Source organism: Medicago sativa, chromosome 3 (assembly GCF_051527215.1).
Source record: "Medicago sativa cultivar Bolivia chromosome 3, Bolivia_mono, whole genome shotgun sequence".
Classification (NCBI taxonomy): Eukaryota; Viridiplantae; Streptophyta; class Magnoliopsida; order Fabales; family Fabaceae; genus Medicago; species Medicago sativa.
Window position 1 is genome coordinate 103,424,089 of NC_140751.1, and position 25,376 is coordinate 103,449,464.

General features: G+C 35.6%; 2 protein-coding genes, 1 long non-coding RNA gene and 1 other non-coding gene across 4 annotated transcripts; 2 read left to right on the forward strand and 2 right to left on the reverse strand.

Annotated features, from left to right (window-relative positions):
• Positions 1-13,647: 13,647 nt before the first annotated feature.
• LOC146943209 (uncharacterized) lies at positions 13,648-14,277 on the reverse strand. Its single transcript, XM_085750090.1, has one exon. The coding sequence runs from the start codon at positions 14,275-14,277 to the stop codon at positions 13,648-13,650; it is 630 nt and encodes a 209-aa protein (XP_085606216.1).
• Positions 14,278-15,757: 1,480 nt separating this feature from the next.
• LOC146943210 (endoglucanase 24-like) lies at positions 15,758-20,028 on the forward strand. The gene is made up of 4 exons (XM_085757314.1): positions 15,758-16,234; positions 17,168-17,467; positions 18,598-18,759; positions 19,020-20,028. The coding sequence occupies exons 1-4, from the start codon at positions 15,818-15,820 to the stop codon at positions 19,614-19,616; spliced, it is 1,476 nt and encodes a 491-aa protein (XP_085613440.1). The 5' UTR covers positions 15,758-15,817; the 3' UTR covers positions 19,617-20,028.
• Positions 18,847-18,919, reverse strand: TRNAK-CUU (transfer RNA lysine (anticodon CUU)). The gene has a single exon. It is a non-coding gene; the product is annotated as a tRNA-Lys (tRNA).
• A 3,368-nt stretch (positions 20,029-23,396) lies between the features above and the next one.
• Positions 23,397-24,510, forward strand: LOC146943212 (uncharacterized). The gene is made up of 2 exons (XR_015032982.1): positions 23,397-23,774; positions 24,041-24,510. It is a non-coding gene; the product is annotated as an uncharacterized LOC146943212 (long non-coding RNA).
• The last annotated feature ends 866 nt before the right edge of the window (positions 24,511-25,376 follow it).

Here is a 25,376-nt window from a genome sequence, read left to right on the forward strand (position 1 = left end):
AAAGAAGAGCTATGTTGCTTCTGATCATGTAAGCAAGATACTCAGAAGCTTACCTGCCAGATGGAGACCAAAGGTGACTGCCATTGAGGAAGCTAAAGATTTAAACACTTTAAGTGTCGAAGATCTTGTTAGTTCTCTCAAAGTTCATGAGTTAAGTCTTAATGAACATGAGTCTACTAAGAAGAGTAAATCAATAGCTCTTCCATCCAAAGGCAAGTCATCAAAAGCTCTCAAAGTAGTTGAATCTGAAGAGGAAGAACAGTCAAGTTCAGATTCTGAACCAGATGCTGCTGAAATGGCCATGCTCTCAAACAGACTTCAATATCTGGCCAAGAAGAACAGAAAGTTTCTCTCCAGAAGGGGTAACTCCAGAAGCTCAAAGAAAGAAGATCAGAAGGGATGCTTCAACTGTAAGAAGCCTGGACACTTCATTGCTGAATGTCCTGATCTTCAAAGAGAAAAGTCAAAGGACAAGTCAAAGAGGTCTACATTCAAACCAAGCAAACTCAAGAAGCAGATTAAGCAGAGTTTAATGGCAACCTGGGATGATTTGGGTAGTGAATCTGGATCTGATAAAGAGGAAGCTGATGAAGATGCAAAGGTAGCTGTTGGGTTGGTAGCAACAGCAACTTCAGAAGCTGGATCAGATTCAGACTCAGAAGATGAAAACGAGGTATATTCCAAAATTCCCAGAAATGAACTTGTTGAGTCACTTAAAGAACTTCTTACACATTTTGAAGTAAGAACCAATGAGTTGAAGGATTTAAAAGAAAAATATGCTGATTTGGTACAACAGCAAAAATCAACTCTATTGGATCTGAAAGCTTCTGAACAAGGACTTAGGGGCTTTGACTTCATGTGTAAAACATATGAAGATCAGCTCAGGTTCTTATGTCAGAAGCTACAAGAAAAGTGTAATGAAAAACCTTTAAGTAACCATGAAATTGCTCTTGAAGATTTCATTATATCTGGCATTGACAGAAGCAGAGTAGCTTCTATGATTTATAGCATTTACAAGAACAATGGCAGAGGAATTGGTTTTCCAGAAGTGAAACTTGAGAAAACCAATCTAAAATCTTGTTGTGAATGCATCAAGGAAGGTCTGAAAACATTCTTTGTACCAGAAGGGGCTGAGTTGGGAACTGCTGTTCAATCAGAAACTGAAGCTTCTAGTTCTAAGGCTAAGATTACTTCAAAGCCAAAGAACTCTAAGTCAAAGGCTATGATCAAATCTGATTCCAAGACTTCAAAGGTCAGGATCCTGAAAAGATCAGAACCTATTCCTCAGAGTCTGGTGAAACCAAAATCTGGGGTTCTGAAGTCTAAGTTTCAGAAGAAGACAGTTACTGCTTCTGAAGTACCAAAACCTAAGGTGATGGTTAATCAGAAGCAACCCAACTCACAGCACAAGGTACAAGAAGTGAAGAGTAAAGCCTTAAGTACTAACCTTCCAGGACCCATAGAACAATGGGTACCTAAATCTAAAAATGTCAATGATGCAGGTATGTCTAAGAGCAGTGCCAAAGCAAAGATCATGGTACCTAGACAGCGGTTGCTCAAGACACATGACAGGAGACAAGTCTATGTTCCTCAGCCTAACAATGAAAGAGGGAGGAAATGTGAAATTTGGAGGCAACCAGTCAGGCAAGATCATAGTGTTTTATCTTGGTTTTCGGGTGTCAAACATTGATTACGTTTGAACCTTTTAAACCGGTGATATCTTATTTTTTCTTGGGAAGGGGAAAAGTAAGCAAAACCCTTGAGAATCGAGGTCCGGGAGTTGTTTTCGCTACGGGAAGGTGTTAGGCACCCATAACGACTATAGTAACCTATAGGAACCGTCTTTAATTTCTACGCGCGCGCTTTATTTTTAAATGCTATTTTGAAATGCTTATTAAACCTAAGGATGTTCTAAGTGAAGAATTGGAGGGAGAAGAATGTTTTTGGATTTTTATTTTAGTTGAATTGAAGGAATTTTGTTCCTTGCCTACGTACCCGTTTAAGGGATCAAATCCACCGTAGTTCTCTTTCAAAAATGTTTTTGTTTTTGTTGGTTGATTTTAAGTTTGAAAATGGAGTTTGAAGAATAGAAAGAGGCCTCAAGGGCATGAGATTGGAAAATAGTGAGGTTGAATTAGTGAATTGCAAAAGAAGTCAAAGTTTGATTATTTTCATTGAAATTTGATTAAGAAAATGGAAAAGAAAATACAATGGGATATTGGATCCCAAGGTTTATTTGGAAAAGGTTTGAGTGAAGTTGTTCACATTTGTTTGGAAAATTGGTTTTTTCTAAGTATAAGTCCTAGGCATTCATCTAAACATACAATCCTAAGCATACATCTAAACATGCATATTCTAACTATATAGTGATGTGTGTGCATGTGTCGGTGCTTGTGTCGGTGTACATCATTAGAGTCCATAGTCCTTTACATCACATCCTAGATACATTCTATGGCCTCTTTGCCAAGAAATTAAAAGCATAAGAAGAATATTACAAAATTTCCTAAGTGTTTACATTCTAGGTCTTGGTACAAATTTTAAGATGTAGGAAAATAAAAGGATGAAAATGTGAGATGGAGGATGAAATGCTCATGATGTATGAAACAATGAACAAATGGTTAGTAATATAAAGCAAAGATTGGTAGAGAATATAAACAAAAGAAGTACTAGGAACAAATGCAATGTTATCAAGCAAGGAAATAAAACCTAATCAAAAAAGAATGGTAAAATGTGCCTAAAACTCATTGTAATACCAAGGCAAGGCTATGTCCTATAATTCTCATGTTGTGACAAGCTTTTCAAAAGGTTTATTTCAGCCACAACATGAGAACTACAAAGCCATATCAAGCTCTTAAAGATTAGGGATCATCATAAGCCCATTTTACCATTTATTCACATATTAAAGCATACACATAACTTGCATCCCAAGAAATCAATCAAATTGCATTCTCTAATCAGTAAAGAAAAGACCATTCAAAAGCTAACATATTCACAAATTTGCAAGCCAACATCCACATCTATTTAACAAGGTATCATACGACACCATAGCAAACAAATCACAAAAAAAGTAAACAAAACACAAGTGACAAGTATACACATTTTTTACCAATTTTAGGATGTAAAACACACACAAAATAAAAAACGCCCTGAAAACACACACAAGAATTTTAGATGTTTCCATGAAAAGATTTTTTTGAGTCAAGAGAGGTGTGAAAAGCAAGAATAACATGCAAAATAGCAAGAAAAAAGGAGGGGAAGCAATCTGCGCAGAAGTCCAAACCTAGGCCCAAAAGGATATGGACTCTGGATCATCCAAACGCACCAGAAGCGTTGGATTGATCCAAGTCCAACTAAACCTAGATCTGACGGTGGGAAGGGAACTTATAGCGAACCAGAATTGAACCGGTCCGGTTCAGCAGCCTTTATAAAGGCTGGACGACCGGTCCAATTCATTCTGCAATCACCTCTCTCTCTCTATGTTGTTCTAGTGAGAGAAGCTCTCACTTCTCTCTTCCTCTCTGTCGTCTTCTCCGACGGACACAACGGAGGAGGTGCGGTGGCTCGCCGGTGGCGCCGCCGCACCTGAGCACCTTTTCTGAAGAAAAAAAAACACCGTTGTGTTCGTCTTGACTCTCTCTCTCTGATTCTGATACTGATTTTTCAAAATTAAGCATGGATTCGAACAGATCTACATTTGAACTTACGACTTAGGGTTTTGAAAATTTCTTCTGATCTCTTTGAAACTAAACCCTATTCTGGCTTATTTTACATGCTGATGATGAATTCATGCCTTAAATCGAAGAATAAACGGTGAACTTTCGTGATTTTTGAAATTAGGGTTCCGTTTTCACTTCTTCGAAATTTTTCGAAGTTTTCACTTCGATTCACCGTTCAAATTCACTTTTAAACCTTCGATGATGATGACAAACTAAACGAGAAGGATTTGCGTACTTACTTGAGTTGGTTTGGAGGTTCGGACGAACTTCTTCAGAAAACTTTGAATCTTGGATGTTCTTGATGCTTCTGGTAAGTTCTTGCGCAGAAACTGAAAATAAATCAGTTCTTCACCTCTTCTTCTTCACTGATCGAACTCAATCTTTGATTTCTTCGTCTTTCTCCACTGTGATCGTGTGGATTTGCTGCTTTGGCGGTGGATTCACACTGGAATTGCAGTGTTTCAAGTTCGATGATGAGGATTCAGTGATGAATCTCTGAGAACTTCATTGAATTCACCTCAATTCTTCATTCTGGTGAAGCTAGGGTTCATCAATGTTCTTGCGTTCTTTGTTATTTCTGGCTTTTGATCGTAACTGAATAGAGAGAGAAAGATAAATTCTGTTTCTGTGTATTTGATGTGTTGGCGAATTGTGAATGGTGATTCTGACACATTGCAGTGAATGCTCCTTTTATAGGGAGCCATGTGGCCTTTGACCCTATGAGTGGCTGACACGTGGTATTGGACTGACTTGGACTGGATTCTGGACTTTTGTTTGAGGGACTAATCTGCAATTTGCGAAAATTGGAGGACTGACCTGCAAAAATAAAAACTTAGAAAAAGAAAAAAAAAACCTGGACAAAAAGGACTATCTTGTAATACTTGGGACTTTGGGACTAAAGTGCAATTTTGACCAAAAAGACTTAACGAAATTTGACCTAAAATAATAATAAAAAACCTAAAAATAAGATGAAGGACCAAAGTGCAATTTTTAGGAACTTTAGGACTTAGAAAAAAAAACTAAAATAAAATTGGAATAATAAAAAAAAGATAATTTGACTAAACGTAAAGTGGAACGTCTAAAATTTGACAAAACGGACTAAAACGAACCAATGGCCTAAATGAGGTACTTTAAAGTACCTCTCTGCCGAAATTTCGTGTGAAATGACCAAAATGCCCCTGGGGCTAAAACGACTGCAAATGACTTAGATACGAATTTTAAAATGGATTTTTAACAAGGAACTGAAGCAAAGACTCATTCAAGCAAAATTAACAGACTCATAGACAATTTTTATGATTTAAACAGTGACTTGACACTTGAAATGACCAAAATGCCCCTAGGGGCAAAACTGACTCAAAATGGCTTCAAATGCAAATTTTGGAATGGATTTTGACCTAGAATTGAAATGGGGACTTATTCAAACTATTTGAAAGGATTCAACCAAATTTTTAAAAGACTGAAAGAAATTTGACATGGGAAATGACTAAAATACCCTTACATGTGAATTTTGCAAATAACTTTGAAATAAAATGCAGAGAAAGATGGAATTGATCAGAGACAGTTCAAATGACTTATAATGCAAGGAAAGAAAAATTGACTAGTATTTTTAGGTCCAAAATTAGGGTATAACACATAGGTACAGGAACTATTGGTAATTCCTCTACCTCAATTAATAATGTATGGTTGGTAGATGGTCTTGAACATAACCTTTTGAGCATTAGTCAATTTTGTGATAATGGTTATGATGTGCTTTTTGAAAAACCCAACTGTACAGTAATCAACAAGGAAGACAAATCCATTGTGTTCAAGGGAAAGAGAGTTGACAATGTCTATAAAATCAATTTTTCTGAACTGGATGATCAGAAGGTGGTTTGCCTACTATCAGTGAATGATAAGAAATGGATGTGGCACAGAAGGTTGGGACATGCTAACTGGAGGTTAATCTCTAAGCTTAGTAAGTTACAACTTGTGAAAGGGCTACCAGACATTGACTATCATTCAGATGCACTCTGTGGTGCATGTCAGAGAGGGAAAATTGTGAAATCATCTTTTAAAACCAAAGACATTGTTTCAACCTCAAGACCTTTAGAATTACTCCATATTGATTTATTTGGACCAGTGAGTACTGCATCCTTATATGGAAGTAAATATGGATTAGTCATTGTTGATGATTACAGCAGATGGACTTGGGTAAAATTCATAAAGAGTAAAGATGTTGCGTGTGATGTATTCAGTAGCTTCTGCACTCAAATTCAATCTGAAAAAGAATCAAAAATTTTGAAAGTCAGAAGTGATCATGGTGGAGAATTTGAAAATGAGCCATTTGAAGCTTTTTGTGAAAAACATGGAATTTTCCATGAATTCTCTTCTCTTAGAACACCACAACAAAATGGGGTTGTAGAGAGAAAGAATAGAACTTTACAAGAAATGGCCAGAACCATGATTCATGAAAACAATTTACCAAAACATTTTTGGGCAGAAGCAGTGAATACAGCATGCTATGTTCAAAACAGGATCTATATCAGACCTATTTTGGAGAAAACAGCATATGAACTCTTTAAAGGAAGAAAACCCAATATCTCTTACTTTCATCAATTTGGATGTACATGTTACATTCTGAACAACAAGCTCTACCTAAAGAAATTTGATGCCAAGGCCCAAAGAGGAATCTTTTTAGGTTACTCTGAAAGGTCAAAGGCATACAGAGTGTATAATTCAGAAACACTCTGTGTTGAAGAATCTATGCACGTTAAATTTGATGACAAGGAGCTTGAAGATAAAACTTCAAAGAAGGTGAAAGTTTTGCAGAGATACAGGTTCCTGAAGCTACTCCAGAACCTGATCAGATAGCTGAGTCTGAAGATAGTCCAGAAGCTGAACCCACATCAGAAGTACAAGATGAAGCTGCTTCTGATGAAGCACAAGATGGCTCACATCAAGCAGATCCTCCCAGAAACACGTTCAAACACAAGTCTTCACATCCTGAGGAGCTAATCATTGGAAACAAAGATAGTCCAAGAAGAACAAGATCACATTTCAGACAAGTGGAGTCAATGATTGGACTAATCTCAATGATTGAACCTACAACAGTTGATGAAGCACTTTCAGATGATGGATGGATCCTAGCTATGCAAGAAGAGTTGAATCAATTTCAAAGAAATGATGTGTGGGATCTTGTACCCAAACCTCAGCACAAGAACATTATTGGAACAAAATGGGTATTCAGAAACAAGCTGAATGAGCAAGGTGAAGTAACAAGAAACAAAGCCAGGCTTGTTGCACAAGGGTATAGTCAACAAGAAGGCATTGATTACACTGAAACGTTTGCTCCAGTTGCAAGATTGGAAGCAATCAGGTTACTTCTTTCCTATGCAGTTAATCATGGCATAATATTATATCAAATGGATGTCAAGAGTGCATTTCTAAATGGTGTCATAGAAGAAGAAGTGTATGTCAAGCAACCTCCTGGATTTGAGGATATTAAATATCCTGACCATGTTTTTAAACTAAAGAAATCACTATATGGCTTGAAACAAGCTCCCAGAGCTTGGTATGATAGACTTAGTAATTTCTTAATCAAGAATGATTTTAAAAGAGGACAGGTTGATACTACACTCTTCAGAAGGACCCTTGGGAAAGATATTCTTGTTGTGCAAATATATGTTGATGATATAATATTTGGTTCTACTAATGCATCTCTTTGCAAGGAATTTTCTGAGTTAATGCAGGATGAATTTGAAATGAGCATGATGGGAGAGCTGAAGTTCTTCCTTGGCATTCAAATCAATCAATGCAAAGATGGAGTCTATGTTCATCAATCAAAGTACACAAAGGAGCTTCTGAAGAAGTTCAAACTTGAAGATTGTAAAGTGATGAACACTCCAATGCACCCTACGTGCACCTTAAGCAAAGAAGATGAAGCAGCTAAAGTGGATCAGAAGTTGTATAGAGGTATGATTGGTTCTTAGCTATACCTCACTGCATCTAGGCCAGATATTTTATTCAGTGTATGCTTGTGTGCAAGATACCAATCAGATCCTAGAGAATCTCATATGACTGTTGTCAAGAGAATCTTCAGGTATTTGAAAGGAACAACTAATCTTGGACTCCTTTATAGGAAATCCTTAGATTATAAGCTAATTGGATTCTGTGATGCTGATTATGCTGGTGATAGGATTGAAAGAAAGTCAACCAGTGGCAATTGTCAATTTCTGGGTGATAATCTTATATCCTGGGCTAGCAAAAGACAAACAACTATTGCTATGTCTACAGCAGAAGCAGAATACATTTCAGCTGCAAGTTGTTGTACACAACTACTTTGGATGAAACATCAGTTGGAAGATTATCAGATAATTGCTAACAGTATTCCCATTTATTGTGATAATACTGCTGCTATTTGTTTGTCTAAAAATCCAATTTTGCATTCAAGAGCTAAGCACATTGAAATCAAACACCATTTTATCAGAGATTATGTTCAAAAAGGAATTCTAGATATACAATTCATTGATACTGAAAATCAATGGGATGATATATTTACTAAGCCTTTAACTGTTGAAAGATTTGATTTTATAAAGAAAAATTTGAACATGCATTACGTGTCTGATTAGATGTTTGCTTGCTCCTGAATAGGATTTTAGGTTCTGAAGTTAGTTCAGAAGCAGTAGTCCATCAGAAGCTCTTTATTGAGGTTCTGAGGAAAACTCGCTTCTGATGACGTCAGCATCTGAAGTCCAGAAGCTGGATTTATTGCTTCTGAATGGTTGAATTAGTGGAAACGTTGGGAGTTACTTTTTAAAAGTAACTTCTGGCCCACTAACTTGGTAGTTACTCTGTGAACTTCTTACGTGGCCTGTATGTGTTGGTGTATAACTAAAAAGGGCAATGATGATTTTAGCTTTGAAAGTACTTTTCACGCGCCCCCAATTTTGTCATTAATGTTATGTTTGTTTGTCTCTTCTGAATTGCAATCGTTTTACTTTTAACACTTTGTCAATTCACACACTACTCACTCACAACAAACACATTTGCTCTCAAACTTCTTGCGAAGTAAGCGCATTCTCTCAACCTTAGAACCCTAAAATCTTCATCTTCTTCAAATCTTCGTCAATCATCAAATGGCATCATCAAGCTCAAAAGTTTCAGAATCTACATCAAACACGCAAAGCGTACCAGGATCTGGGTCCGTCTACAAAGAGAAGACTATGGATATTCCATGGGAATCCTTAATAGTTCAAGTAGAGTCACCGGTGGACTTTGCTTCACTCAAGAAGTACGAAGTGGAAATGGAAGGATTGATAGAAACTCAGAAGCTGTCTGAGTATTTCAAGATGCTAAATGGGCCAACGTATGTGAACTTGGTCAAGGACTTTTGGTTAAGAGCTGAAGTGTACAATGAAAAGCCTGCAAAAGTCGTAAGCAAACAAGCTGGGTCAAAGAAAGGGAAAATGACCATGGATATGAATCCTACATCATTTGATAGCTTAGAAATAAGGTCAGAAGTGATGGGCATTCCTATAACCATCACTGAGGACGTTATAGCTAAAGCTTGTAGAATGAAAGCAGAGGGTAGGTTCCAAGAAATAGTCAAGAAGGATGATGTTCTGCTACAAGGTTACTACAACACTCTTCTGGGTGGGAAGAAAGATGCCAAGCCTTCTGAAATGGAGATTCACAACAGGATGTTGGTGAAATTCAGTAACGACTGCTTCTTTCAAAGAGCAGGAGGGTCTGATCAACCTAACAACCAACAGAAGCTAGCAATTTACTTCATGGCTATTCTGGAAAAGATAAACTTCCCAAGATATGTAATGGATCATCTCTGCTGGGCAATAAATGAAAGCACTATCAGAGGAAGGAAGCAAGTTCCTTATGGAAGATTATTGTCTGAGATCTTTCATCAAGGAAGAGTGTTGGACTTCTTGAGAAATACAAGGAGTGCTTCTGATAATTGCTTCGAAGTATCTACTGCAGAGAAGACTATCAGTAGCAAGACATTGCATTCTATGCACATATTCAAGACAGCCCCTAAAGATGAGAAGTGGTTAGAGATGACAACTGCTGAAACTGAGATAATCAGGGACTTTCCTCCCATCTTTAAGGAAAGTGACTCTGATTTCCTAGTTCAATCAGTTGCTAAGTATGTCCTGGAAGAAGATGCAAGCACTCAGGAGGAAGCTGTTCCTGCTATAGTGAAGAAGGTAAAGAGTGCCACTGCATCAGAAGCAACTACTGATAAGGGCAAGCAAAAGAAGGATGTTAAAAGAAAGAGGGGGAAAGCTGAAACAGTTTATCACAAGGAAAAACTGGATGAAGCTTTGGATGAACTAGAAAAAGAGGAAGCTGAGCCCAAGCTGAAGAAGAAAAAGGCACCTGTTGATATAAAAAGCTCTATGGTTGAGCTGACTCCTGCCAAGGCCAGAATGGCTAAGGAATTTGCTGCTTTTAAGTTAGCAGATTTACAGGAGAAGAAGAGAATTAGGGCTGCTTCTATTCCCGAGAAAAGAAGTAAGGACAAATCAAAGTCCATCATCACAGAAGAGCATCTGAACAAAGCTCTTGATGGGGTAAAGAGAAATGAGCATAAGGAGAAGGCATCTGAACTAACCTTCACTCCAATGGTTGTAGTGACTTCTGATATGGAGAAAGAAGCTGATAAGCAAGCTGTTCAGATGCTAGCTGAGATAAAAAGGAAAGAAGCTCAGCACAATCTGGAAAGGGATCAAAGGCTCAAGGCTTCAGGACTGGAGAATTGTGATGAATTCTTCAAGAAGAAGTCTGAAGAAGTCAAGGAAGTGGCTGTTAAAGCTTCAGAAGCGGTTCTGAAAGCACCTAGTGCTACCACTTCTGTAGCTGGCTCTTTAGTCAAGGTATGTCAGATTCCAGTCACCTCTACCCCCATTTCACCCCTTTCACCACAAGCAACTGAGCAAGAAGAAGACACTTCTGTCTTAGACAGTCTTGCTCTCCACTACTCAGGTGAGTTACCTATAGACAAATCTACCTCAGAAAAAGCCTCTGAAACAACTCCAGAAGCAGCTGCTTCTGAAAATGTTGTTTCAGAAAACCCCCATCAACAAAACCCTAAACCACATAAACCCACAACACCCCCACAATCACCAACAGCTACCATTGACCCCCAACTCAACACTCAAACATCAACTTCACCACAACAACCACCAACTGAAATTGAACACTCCCCAGAACCAACTCCCATGGATGTTGACAACTCTCAAGTCAATGTTCAAGCCTCAACCTCTACCGCACACATTGCTTCTGACCAGCCCTCATCTTCAAACACACAAACACACTTTACCATTCCAGTTCCTAACCCTGTTCAAGACCTGGAAATCAGTGATTCTGATCTTGAAACCCTTGAACAACCACCCACAAACATCCTGGAATCTGGATATATTAATGCTGAGCTTCTCACAATCCTTAGTCAAATGCATAATCTGGTGGATCAAAGGAGGACAATTGATCTCACCAACGCATATGAAGACTCCTGGGTATCACTTCAGAACCGGGCAAATGAGCTCATTGAAAACATAAAGGCTAAGTGCATCAGAGTCAAGCAAGCTTCAGTCAGAAGGCTTATGGAAAATCTGAAGCAGAATCTCAGAGTAAGAAGTTCTACACTGCTCCTGGCAAACCAGCCTTTCTTCTCAGAAAAGGATTACTTGACCAGAGAAGCAAGGTTGTGTAAGCTTCTGAAGAAACAGATGGCACAGCAGCAGCAAGAGGCTAAGGAAAGGGAACATGCTCTTCTCCAGAGGCAACAATACCTTGAAGAATTGTTGAAGACAAAAACTGAAGAAATGGAGAAGATGAAGAAACAACAACAAACCAATCATTAGTTGCACACCTTAGTGTTATCTTTTGTTTGTTGTGTGTTTTAAATTTTTAGTCCTTGCTTCTGAAACCATCTTGTTTTATTTTTCAATGCTTCTGAATGCTTAAATGATTCTGACTGCTTAGCTGCTTCTGATATTTGGATATTCATGTTCATATACTTTGGTCTGATTTATTTAGTTAATTTCTTAGTATACTCTCTCATGTTTGAGTTTTTCTCAAAATCTTTTTGTCTTTTATGCTTATTTTTATCTCATTTTTTTTGATAATGACAAAAGGGGGAGTATATGTGACAAGTATTTAAAGGCTCTGAGCCCCATTAACATTAATGGCATTTGAAATTTTTGAAAAACTTCTATCATTTTTTTTACCTTATTGGTATGAGCTATGAACGAACGAAGAAGTATCAAAATTCAAGTTAATTCTTTCAATGATTCAATTTTTTAAAGCTCTGATATTTTTATTGTGCGAAAAATGAATTTAATTAACCTGGATAGAACTTAGGGGGAGCTTACAAACCTCACCTTAAAGACTATCAGACTCAGGGGGAGTTTGAGCTTACAAACCTCAGACTCTGAGCTTACAAACCTCAGAACCCCAAAGTCAACTTGTTAATTAGATTAACAACAATTGATCAATTTTAAATACTTTTGTTTGTCATCATCAAAAAGGGGGAGATTGTTGGAACAAAATGTGTTTAACAATGAACCTTAAAGAGTTTTGATGATAACAAGGTATTAAAAATTGTAAATTGGACTAGCTAATATTTGTTCAAGTGTACAGGACCATAATTATAAAGTTACATCATCATTGGTTCTGAATGAGCAAATAAAGAGCAAAAGAAAATGAAGCTTAGATGATTCTGAAGGCAAAGCGCTCCTGAAGAAATACTGCTCCTGAAGAATAGTGCTTCTGAAGACAAGAGGTCCAGAAGCCACATCATCAGAAGCTGAAGAAGCTGCACCATCAGAAGCTGCAGAAGCTGCTTCATCAGAAGCTGCATTATCAGAAGCTGCCTCATCAGAAGTCATTTCACCAGAAGCTGAAGATCAACTGGATTTGCAAAACATTCAAAGATTGAAGAATATACATTGCAAAAGCTGTCTATTGGTTTCGAAAACACAGCAGAAAATCAGTGGAACATTGCAACGGTCATTTCAAAGGTGTTTGAAGGCATGTGCTTGCAATTTGGACGAAAGCGTTGACATTGTACTATTGTACGAATTGTACAGCCACGTTCTCCACTACTCTGTTTTGTGTCCACGCTTCAAGACAAGAAAACAGCTCCAGAATACGGTCTCGCCTGCATATATGTTCCTTTGGATAAGGAATGGATTTCAAATTGGTTCTTCATAGGACAACAACCAAATCAGGCAAAAGATCATTGGTGAAAGATCAAGCTTCAACAACGACTCTTTGGTGTGCTGGCAATTTCACAACGTCTCTTTCACACCTCTATATAAAGGAGTGAAGACCTAAAGATTTGGTAATGCAAGAACGCTAAACGAAAGACTCATAACATTTTTACAAGTGCCGAATCTCTGCTGAAATTGTTCTGCATTCACTTAGAATTTATGTGTCTAAAAGTCATATCTTAGAAATTCTTAAGTCCATTGAGTCTGTATCTGATTTGTATTGAGAGCACCTCTGATTGTATATCAAGTGTTCAACCTTAAACAATTTTCTGTGTAATTTTGTTTAGTTAGGAAGTCTCTTGCAGTTGTGCTTGAGCAGGAAGTCTCTTGATTGTGTTCTTGAGCAAAGGAAGTCTCTAGCTTGTGTGCTTGAGCAAAGGAAGTCTCTTGCTTGTGTGCTTGAGCATTTGTAATCAGATATTACTCATAGTGAAATCTCCTTGGAAGTGCAAGGGGGACTGGACTACTTCCGGATTGTGGAAGGAACCAGTATAATTGCTTTGTGTCGTTCTTCTTCTCTCTCTCTGTTTTATTCCGCTGCATTTAGATTCTGATTATCACTTCAGAAGCTGTCTCACTTAGCTTCTGATCAGTGTGTTCAGTTTTTAGGAGAAACGAAGAATTTTTCAAAACACAATTCAACCCCCCTTCTTGTGTTTTTCTCACCTTCAAAGATGTCCAAAGCTGTCTCGAAAACAGATACCAACACCACCTTCGGCTTCGAAAAGGGCACAATCAACATTACACTTTATCCAATCTGCCTGCGGTTTAGTCCATCCTGGAGTAGCTGGCTGCATGGTATCATTGGGACGGTTGCACCACATGAAATCTCGAACAGTATCCAATGCTAGAACAAAAGTTGCGTGTGCATTGATTGGTTTTTGTTCCCATAAGCAAGCATTACGCGCACGCCAAATACTCCATAATATAGCTACAAATTCAGCACGATTTTCCACTTCAAGCGATCTAAGGATGACAAACATAATAGAGGAAAAACTACCGTTTGACGTCATATGCGATGCTATCTTACCCCAAAGATTCGATGCTTTCCAACAATCTGTAGCAAATTTACAATGCATAAACATGTGCATTTCATCTTCCAGGTCGCGATTGCAGACTACACAAGTTGACTGGCAATGAACTCCACGACTTTGCAAATTAGACCTTGTAGGTAAACAACCGCGAAGCAATCTCCAGCAAGAATGTTTGATTTTTGGCGGGACACACAATGACCATATCAACTCCCAATCCCCTGAGACATGATAATTTGACCACTGGTCTGAAATACTCACGCACATCTTATACACAGATTTAACCGTGTATGATTCATTAGGTGATGCATTCCATATTATGGTATCAGAGTGAGTTCGAGAATGCAAAGGCAACTTACAAATTAGTTCACTTAACTAATTGTTAGATCTTAAAGTGCATAATTTACTTTTAAAATATTTTTTAAAAGGAATTTACTCTAAAAGATTAAAAGGGAGCTTAATAGTCCTTGTGAGTTTAGCTCAGTTGGTTGGACAATGCATAAAAATATGCAAGGTCTGGGGTTCAAACTCTGTCCACTACAAAAAAAATGGAGCTTAATAAATAAGCTATAGAACTCCTTCAAAAGAAAAGGAGTAAGAATTTACTAGAATATCAACAAGGCAACACCGTGATGTTGTGAGAATTTGTAATGAGTCTTCCCTATGTAAAAATTAAGTTTTATTTATGGCGTAAATGTCAAAATTGTTAGGTTGAACGTCTTGATTTGACTTCGAACTTCGGTTCTACTACATATATGTTTGAGTTACTAATAAAGATAAAAGATCTTACTTTTGGTGAGTTAAAAAAAAAAAACTACAGTAGAATGATGTGTTTTTGGCACTATGGTGAAAAAATTGTTTTCAAATTAATTTTTTTTGTCCGAGATCTTGAATTTTCCATATATTATGTATTGTTTCTACCAACTGAGTTAAATCCACGATAATTGTTTTCAAGTTAATTGATTTAGCTAAAAGTGAGTTGAAAGTAAAATATTTTTATAATGCATGAAGAATTTTTTGAAGAAGTTAATGTGAAAATCAATTATAAAACCAAAATCTTCGATATGTAACTTTTAATTAGAATCAATTTAAAAAATAAAATTAATTATACTCTTCGTCTAGGATACGAAAAAGCCATAGAACAAAACAAAACAAAAACTTATGACACACTCCATTTCTATTATCTACTTTTTTTTTTTTTTAAGGATTCAATTATCTACTTGGACGATTTTGATAACATAGCATGAATTTACAAAATACAAGAGAGGAATGGGAATTAAACAGGGGTGGCATTGAATGAAATTAAAATAAGAATGTACAGTACTATTTTTTTTTTCTCACATAAAACAAGAAAATATTTATAATTTTGTGAAAAACCAAACAAAATTTGCATTAAAATGGGACCCACGAGAAATAAAAGTTTGTCACACCCACACCTTACCCTTTTTTGTTCTCTCATGGTCAAGCATTCTCTCTTACTCTTAGTATTGTTGGCATGTGATCTTCACTGACACACTCTCTCCTCTCCCTCGTTTATCTGTCGGCGCTTTCACTCACTCACTCCTACTACTTCCCTCCAAATCCCTCTCTCTCTCTCTCTTTTTTCTTCACTTTTTTTAATTCGTTACTGTGTCTGTCTGTCTCTTAAATAAACTTGGCTTTCAAGTATCATCCCGTGACACCATCTCATCTCTAATGCGTTAGTTCTCATCATTTATAAATAATAACACAAACACCCACTTTACCCACAACCCATTAATTTCATTCATCACATTTCCTTACCCCAAACCCATTTTATACTTCCAAAATGGCATTGGCCAGCAAATCGTTGTTGTTTGTTCTACTACTGGTGATGCTGATTGGAGGAAGAAGAAGTGTGAATGCACATGATTATGCGGAGGCATTATCGAAGGCAATCATGTTCTTTGAAGGACAACGTTCGGGGTTTTTACCAGAGGACCAGAGACAGAAGTGGCGTGGGAATTCGGGTTTGAGTGATGGGTGGACTTACAACACTGATCTTACCGGCGGTTACTACGACGCCGGTGATAACATCAAATTTGGGTTTCCGATGGCGTTTACGACAACAATGTTGTCGTGGAGTGTGATTGAGTTTGGTGAAAACATGCCTCCTAATGAACTCAGAAACGCTTTGGTCGCAATTCGTTGGAGTACTGATTATTTGCTTAAGACTGTTTCTCAGTCTAACCGCATTTTTGTTCAGGTACAATTTACTACTGAATCGTTGGGTTGACTCACTCACTCACGGACGGTTACATTACACTTTTCACCACTTCTCTTTCTCACTCACTCACACGCACCTACTCACTCCTTCCTCTTCCTTTATTTATTTATTTATTTATTACATTTTGGATGCATAATTAGTTTATGTATTTTTTTCATCCCTTAATCAAAAAAGAAATTTACGGTATTCCTAAATCAATTTATTGAATGGAAAACCATCGTGCGTTCTTCCTTGATAGCTGTGCCAGTTTATTTACATTTACGATCCGCTTTCAGTTTTTTTTTTTTGTTCACATTTAGAAATATAGGTAATCCTTCCATTTCTTTTTATAAGTAAATTTTACTTTTTAGATTCATTCAATTAATGATGTATGTGGTGAATGAATCTAAAAAGTAAAATTTGCTTGTATAAAAAAACGGAGGGAGTAGTAATTTTAGTCATCACTACCATGTTTAGTCGTTCCTAAGAAAAATGATGATTTTGACATTTCCCTTTATTTTTGTCATCACTACAAAGGTTTATGTAAAATAATTTGATTTTATTACTACTAAAAAATAAAAGTGCATTTTTAACACAAAATTTTCCGTGTCATTATGTGGACTGGAGTGGACCAGTTCGTATCCTTGAAGTCCGTGAATTTCATCGGCTTTGCATTGCAACTGTCTTCTAAATAAATGCAATATTTCGTTACTTTACCATTTCCGTTTCGATTATAACTGTATACCCACGCGCCAAACATGGCAGTGTTACTCATCTTCCATCCAATTTTTAAATTAATGAGAATTCTTTTCACTTTTGTTTAATCTCAAATTTATATTAGATATATCAAAAAATGGTTGATGACAAAATTTGGATGTGTCTAAATGTTCACCTAATTATTAAATTACATGACATTGTACATGCTACTATTAGGTGGGTGAACCAACCTCAGACCACAACTGTTGGGAGAGGCCAGAAGACATGGACACAAACAGGAAAGTGTATGCTGTTGATGCACCTAACCCAGCTTCCGATGTCGCCGGAGAAACAGCCGCCGCACTTGCTGCTTCTTCAATGGCATTCCGATCATCGGATCCCGGTTATTCTGAGACATTACTCAGAAATGCTGTTAAGGCATTTCAATATGCAGACAGTTACAGGGGCGCATACAGTGACAATGCTGATGTTAAGGATGGTGTCTGTCCTTATTATTGTGATTTTGATGGATACCAGGTTAGTAAGTAGTATAGTTGACTCTTCTTTTCAATTACTATGTATTGCATTTTTCCTTTTTATAGGTATCCGATGTTATCGTTTTGAATTTTCTATTAATAAGACATTGATAATGATAGTATATGGACAATGATATTGCATTGCCTTCACGTGATCAAACACTCTAACTAATTGCTTTAAATTAGTAGATGAACAAATCAATAAGCAAAAGATAATTAAAATCCGAAGCAAACTATTGTGGCAAAATTGAATTATTATAGTACTATACTATGTTAGTTTGTTGCTTTATATGTATTCATTTCATATCATATGGGCTATGGCATGGGAAGTTATTTTCCCACATCCACCTTTTACACTCAATTTCTAATAATAAATACTTTTTGGTTTTATTTCTAATTATGAATTTAGAATTATAAAAACAGGAATTAGAGATAAAGTATAAATAAATGAGAATAAAACAAGTGATTTTGCGAAATAAGGTTTGAAAAATATAAGCGGTGGGTTTGGAATTTTTTGCCAGTTAGGACATGTCGGTGTAATGGATGAAATAACGATGCACCGTTTTACAGAAGCTTTGTTGTTTTTGTCAAAATTACTGTGATTTTTTAAACTCATTGAGAATCCAAATATGCACTATTCAATTTATTATATTATAGCATCTATCTATATATAACTTGTGAACATTTAGCTTATTTTGCGTTTTGTCGCATTGTAGTGTATAGATGATATAAGTTGACGATCGATGACAACTCTGTCTCTAACTGACAATTTGTTTAAGTGAGTGAATGAATTAGTTAATTAATTAAAAGTGGAGTAATTCACTAATTCATTCACGTGATCCCGACACATAATGGAAGTGTTACACTAATTGCATCTCGAGAATTTTTGGCACTGTTCAAAACTGATACGTAGTATATGATTATGCTTCAATCAACATCGAATTATATAGGAAATTGTTTTAATGAAATTTGAGAACAATACTCAATTGATTATTACTAGTACTATGTGAAGGGGTAATATTTGTCTGAGGGCAATTCGTGTATTTAGTGGAATAATAGTAACTTAGATTTTGACATGTCAATTGCTATTTGCTACACTATTAATTGGTTTGGATACATTACATTGTACAGGACGAATTGTTATGGGGAGCCGCATGGTTAAGGAGGGCTACTCAGGATGAAAATTTCCTAAACTACATTCAAAGCAATGGTAAAACACTCGGTGCTGAAGACAACATTAATGAGTTCGGTTGGGACAACAAGCATGCTGGCCTCAACGTTCTTGTCTCCAAGGTTCCATCTCTATTCAATTCAAATTTTATTAAAAATAAATCAGTTTAACTTTTATCTTTTTACTAAAATTAAAAAAAAAAAACAATTCGCCCCCCGTGGGGCTCGAACCCACGACCACAAGGTTAAGAGCCTTGCGCTCTACCAACTGAGCTAGACGGGCTGTTTTATTCTTTGTCTTGAAATTGAAATCACACAAATGTATATATGTGACATTGTTTTAATGTAAATGTTGATCAAAAGTAAATGAATTGTTGTTATAGGAAGTCCTAGAAGGAAATGTTGAATCTCTTGAATCTTACAAGACCTCAGCAGAGAGCTTCCTATGCACACTACTACCTGAAACATCAAGTTCACACATCGAGTACACTCCTGGTGGACTCATATACAGACCAGGTGGAAGCAACTTACAACATGCAACTTCAATTGCTTTCCTTGAGTTAGTCTACGCCAATTACTTATCTCGCACGTCACAAACCATCAATTGTGGCAATGTTTATGTTAGTGCACAAACACTTCGGGAGCGTGCCAAGAGACAAGTTGATTACATTTTAGGTGATAACCCCTTGGGTTTATCTTACATGGTTGGTTATGGTAACAATTATCCACAACGTATTCATCATCGTGGCTCATCTCTACCTTCTATTAAGGACCATCCTCAACAGATTGCTTGCAAGGAAGGTTCAATATACTTCAATTCAACAAATCCTAACCCAAATGTTCTTGTAGGAGCTATTGTGGGAGGACCTGGAGAAGATGATGTTTATGTGGATGACAGGGCTGATTATAGAAAATCTGAGCCAACCACATATATTAATGCGCCATTTGTTGGGGTTTTAGCATATTTTGTTGCTAATTAATCCCATTAATCCTTAACAGGTTAATTACAAGGATATGATTAGTATCACTATATATACAGATCTAAGTATCTTCTTTTGTAGATAGTAAAAGGTTTATATACAGGAAAGGTTAATGTGTCTCTCATCTTAAGAAAATCAAGAAGGAAGAGACTTGCTTGTGTCTGTTGGCTGGATACATAGGAATACTACAGAATTTGAAGTCTCACAAAATATGTGACTTTTCCATTGAAGGGTGAAAAACGAGAACTTATTCATTACTGTAATGTTTTTTTTTCTTTCTTGAATTTAACAAGAATAGAGTGAGGGTGTCATTGTGGTTGTTTGTTAATTGTCTGGAAGTTAGCCACGAAGCTTTTTGTTTTGATTGTGCGTTATACTAACTTCTTCTTAACTTATTGGTGTGAAGTTCTTATATTCGTTGTTTCTATAATTCAAACTACATCGTTGAATCGAATCTTGCTTCGTTTAATTTGGACACGAAATCTGAAGCAAATCTTAACGCAACTTTTTCTGATGTTAACATTTATCTTGAATCGCAAAGGTTTTGTTACGTTCGATGAACAGATTGTGGGTGAATCTTCATTTTGTTCTGGTTCGTGGAGGTTTAGGACGAGGATTTTGAAGATTTTGTGCAGGAAAATTGATGTTGGGATTTCTTCGAATTCCACTTATAGAGAACGTCAAGTGTGGACTTGAATTGTGTGGCCTCTTCATAACTTCTTTGGTTCATCTCTATCTCTCTATGTATTCAACACTGATTTTTTTCATCAGTGTTAATTTTTATTTCTGATCTCAACAATGATGTTTTTGCAGTGGTGGTTGTTGGAAGAAGGCTCTTGATTGCAGTTTATGCGGTGGTTGTAGTCTACAGTAGTCAGTGGCTATCAATGAAGGTATAACCTGTCATTTTATTTCCACGCTTCTTTCACAATTCAAGATAATTGTTCGTATAAATAATTGTTAAGATTGAAAGATATTAAAAGTGTATTTAAACCAAAAAAATATGAAATTTGTCACCAAACACAAATCATTTTTTATTTTGGCCAAGTAACCTAGTGGTTAGAATTCACATTTTTTCAATGTAAATAACTGGGATTTCCGTGATTCAAACCCTGACCCCCCTGCATACAACAATGTATGTCCCTGTCAACTGAGCTACAATCACGGGGACAATTCATTTCTATTTCTGTGACATAAAAAAATTATTATTACATGTACTTATGTCAATATAAACAAATTCTGTAAGTTCTAAAAAAAAAATACAAGACGTGCATTTATTTTATTTTAGTCCTTAAAATTGTTATCAATTTTTGGTCCTACCTCTTATAGAAATGGGTGTTTCTAGTTCCACCTTTTATAAAAACAAATGTTTTAAATCCAAAAGCATCCGTTTTTTTTCTTCGAATTCCAAAATTGCTAGAAATTCATCATTTTAAGATAAATAGGTTAAGAGTTTAGGGTTGAAATTCCAATTCATGTATATATTAGTATATAATATCTCTACCAATTGAGTTAAGTTTAGGGGTGGCAAAACTGGTCTGACCCGCCGGGCCGGCCCGTTTGGCCCGCTATTTTTGGTGGACTGAGTCGAAGTTTTGAACTCGCTTTCTATAGTTGGCTCGGCTCGTCTCGTCTCGTTAAAATATGGGGCGGTCACGGGGCGGGGCGGGTCGGCCAGCTTAACTCGTTGGAAACGGGACGAGCATGGGTGTGGCGGGGCGGCCCGCTTAACTCGTGTTTCAATTTGTTATTTTGAGTCTTATATTATGTTTTTGGATTTATTTTGGTTGTTAGATATATTTTGAGACTTATTTTATGCTTTTTTTGAGACTTATTTTATAATTTGGCTGTTGGATTTATTTTATGATTTGTTTTATGTTGCGCATTTACCTTATTTTGCTATTAGTTATGATGTTAAATTCGACGATTTGATAATTATCTTGTTTTTCACAAATTTACTTGCTACCTATTCTTTTATATTTTTTACGATAAAAGCAACATAGTTTTTTTGTAACAATTAAGTTGTAAAAAAAAATTTAAAAAAAAAAGTTTTTGTTTGGCGGGCCGGCCCGCCAACTCGCAAGCCCGCCACTAAACGGGGCGGGGTGAGATTTTGGACTCGGTCACAAAATTTGACTCGGCTCGTCTTGTCTCGTTTTTAGCGGGCTTAGACGGGGCGGGCCTAAATGGGGCGGGCCGGCCCGCTTTGCCATCCCTAGTTAAGTTCATTGAGATGCAAAGCATCCGCTTTAACATAAGGTGGAGACTAAAATAATCTAAAATGCATCGGAGAAAAATATTTAAAATTTTATAAGGACTAAAATATATTTAACTTTTAAAAATGTTATTACCTCTACATTAAAATATCTATTTTAATATGTTCTTTTTATTAGGCAGTAAAAATTGGTTGGGTTCGTAAGGAGTTGAATCACTTACAAGGTTGTGGAACCAACTTCACTACTGATGTGAACATATCTCTTTTTTGATGGATGATATGTATGTACGGTCTGTAAGTGTTATTTGAGCTTTGAGATATGTCATGACTCTGATGAACCTTAGAGTCTGATTTACCTGAACTTTTTTTATTAAGAAAAATAATACCTTTTTATCATAATAAATATTCATAATATATATATATATATAGGGGTTTGCTACAATAGACCCACCTCTTTTTGTGAAGGTCCATTTTAGCATCATGCACCTTTTCATTTGGACCAAAAACCCATTTTTTTCTTATTGAAACAATAAAAACTAAAGGATACAATTGTAATTTAGGTCTTGTGATTAATTGTGGGGGTGTCATGTCTTTCTCTCTCCCATTGATTATCTTTTTCTCTCTCCCTTTGATTGCTGCCGTGTTCCTTTCTTCAACAAAATAACTCCAATTCCTCCATTTTTAGTTGACGAAAATCAAGTTTAAATCCACTCCTATGACTTTTGTTCTTGTAATATGCTTAAGTGAGAAGATTGATAGATTAGAGAAGGAAATGCTGGCCGAAGAGTCTTATTGTAATTATGGCAAAGAACAAATTCAAGCACAAATGGATAAACATATGTAAATGGTAGATTTTTTCAATTGATATATAAGAACAAATTGACAGTTTATTATTATTGATTTAAAACTGTTTGTGGGTTAATTTGATTTTTCAATTTTCACTCTAGATTTGGGACAAACATGTGTAAAGGGTACATTTTTTAAGAATGAAGATATTGTTTTAACTTTTAAGTGTTGACCTCGTTGATGTTGCATAAAAGGAGCTTCAGTTACCTGGAATTGTTGATAGAAATTGTTGAAGAAAAGAACATGGACGGAGAATGGAAAAGGGAACATAGAGAGAGAATCAGTGAGAAAGAGAGAATACGTAGAAGAAAAAGACACATAAAATAAGAAACATTAATCACAAGACCTAAATTACAATTTTATCCTTTTAGTTTTTATTGTTTCAAAAAGCAAAATAATGGGTTTTTGGTCCAAATGAAAAGGTGCATGATGCTAAAATGGACCTTCACAAAAAGAGGTGGGTCTATTGTAGCAAACCCCATATATATATATATATATATATATATATATATATATATATATATATATATATATATCATTTTTATAGGTAAAATATTCAATCTTTGTATAGTTTTTTTTTTGTAATATCCAACAATTAATAAAATTGTACTCTATAAAATAAAATAAAAATCAAACCCAACATATAATGCTCCCCAAACTTGAGAAAATCAATGTATCTTCCATTTCCCGTCTTTATGGCAAAACCATCGATAAAAGTTATCTACTTTATATCTAATCTTAAGGTACAATGTTAACCTAAATGCTAAACGCTAAATCTAAAAAAACTGGCGGCAATTATCCTTTGTTATGCTAAACTTATACAACACGGTTTACTTACACTTAATTGGTCTTTGTGCTGACAACATGATAATTAATATTCTTTGTTGTTTACCAATGCCCCACCTCTTGCACCTCTTGGAATTTTAGCCTTGAAACTATCAGCACTTAATTGTAAATTTTGAAATACTATGAGTTAATGCATTGAAAATGGTTGAGGCAATGATTCACTATTTCATAGCGTGCTCAATTCATTTTCTTTCAGCACATGAAGCAATTTCCTCATGGTGCCATGGTGATATCTTTCTCTTTCGTCCAAGGTACCACTCGCTCTCTAAATTTATTTTTGTAATTTTTTTTGGAAATTATTCATTCATTCTTTTCTCAAACACAGAGGTTGTTCCACCTCTTCTGAAATCCAAATCTTGCTTAATGAACTTAGTCAACCTCACAATCCAATCTCTTTTTTTTCCTGATTAATTTAATATTCTGATGATAGTTAGGGTTGAATTTTTTGTAGATTTTTTGTTGTTGATTTATCTCATCCCCCTTATTTCATTTTTTTTCCGCCTTCTCCTCCCTCTAGGTCTGTTGCGGTAACACTGCGGAAGGCGGTGAAGTTTGAGAGTGCCACCGGTGAAAGATCAAAGTCCCTCATTTTTTTCATTCATCTCTATTTCCTTCCTACGATTGTGAATCCTCTTCTGTTTTGAAATTTTCTCCATTATTTATTCTGTTTCATATTTGCTTTTCTTCATTTTTATAGTTGGGATACTCATTCCACTTCTCTAAGATGCAAGCAATTAGATGATAGATTTGTTTTTCTATTTAATCTCCATCTTCATGACCTAAGCCTTTTCATCAAACAACTACTTACACGGTATATCTTTATGATTTTCTATTTTACTATTGTTACTTTTATATGGCTCATCTACATTGTTTTCATTTGAATCATCATTTATCTCATGTAATTTTTTTTTTGAAGGAATTATCTCATGTAATTTGTAAACAAGTTCCATTGAGATTTTCATTTGATTATTTATTTTGTTGTACTAAGTAGATTGTTGATAAGATAATTTGAATTTTACATAGAAAGTCACTATTACAATTTGTACCGAAATTGATTTTTTCTTTTCTAAGAATGCTTCGCTTTTAGATTTTTTTTATGGTGTTTTATGATACATAAACATAACTATTGCCCCTTCCTTCTTTGTAACACTATGTTCTTTTAATTCTATCCTAAGAGGAGCAAGTGAAGGATACATTTTTATCTCTATTTTTTTATCTTAAAATGAAAACTTGCATGAACATCTTTAAGAATAGTTAATTGTTGCAAGAGTTGGAAAAAAAATGAACTATGTTTAATATTGGTATAAGTTAATGATTTGTGATGTCATTATCATTTTGATTAGTGTCTTCATGTACCTTTCTATCTCAAGAGATCATTTTAAATTTGAAGCTTGAAAGGGAAAGATTTGGTTGAGAAACTACTGTTGTATAACTTGAATTTGTGAAACCAACATCGACACTATAAATACTGGTGTATGCAGGGGGTCAGGGTTTGAACAGCAATTTTATGATCCATACATAAACAAATCCAGAAATTTTAACATGTGAGGCAAGATTTTATACGATAATCATTTATACAAAAAATTTAGCAATGCAAAAGTGATAAAATAATAACATTAGTATCATTGAACAAAATACTTGAAATTATAAAAACTGTACTATTATATATTGGAAAAATTAAAGACTCCTTAACATCTACGAATTTAAATTGTTTTTTTGTGTATCTTTGTATTTAAAAAATATGGTAGAAATCATTCAAAATTATCTTTGTATTTAAAAAATATGGTAGAAATCATTCAAAATTTTATGTCAAATGCATTTACACATTTGATTTTATAAAAAAAAAAGGAGAA

Excerpts from the sequence above, each read along its gene's own strand:
- LOC146943209 (XM_085750090.1), bottom strand. The coding sequence starts at position 14,277 with ATGTGCGTGAGTATTTCAGACCAGTGGTCAAATTATCATGTCTCAGGG.
- LOC146943210 (XM_085757314.1), top strand. The coding sequence starts at position 15,818 with ATGGCATTGGCCAGCAAATCGTTGTTGTTTGTTCTACTACTGGTGATG. Across the intron at positions 16,235-17,167 it reads CTAACCGCATTTTTGTTCAG|GTGGGTGAACCAACCTCAGA; the intron begins GTACAATTTACT and ends TGCTACTATTAG. Across the intron at positions 18,760-19,019 it reads TCAACGTTCTTGTCTCCAAG|GAAGTCCTAGAAGGAAATGT; the intron begins GTTCCATCTCTA and ends TTGTTGTTATAG.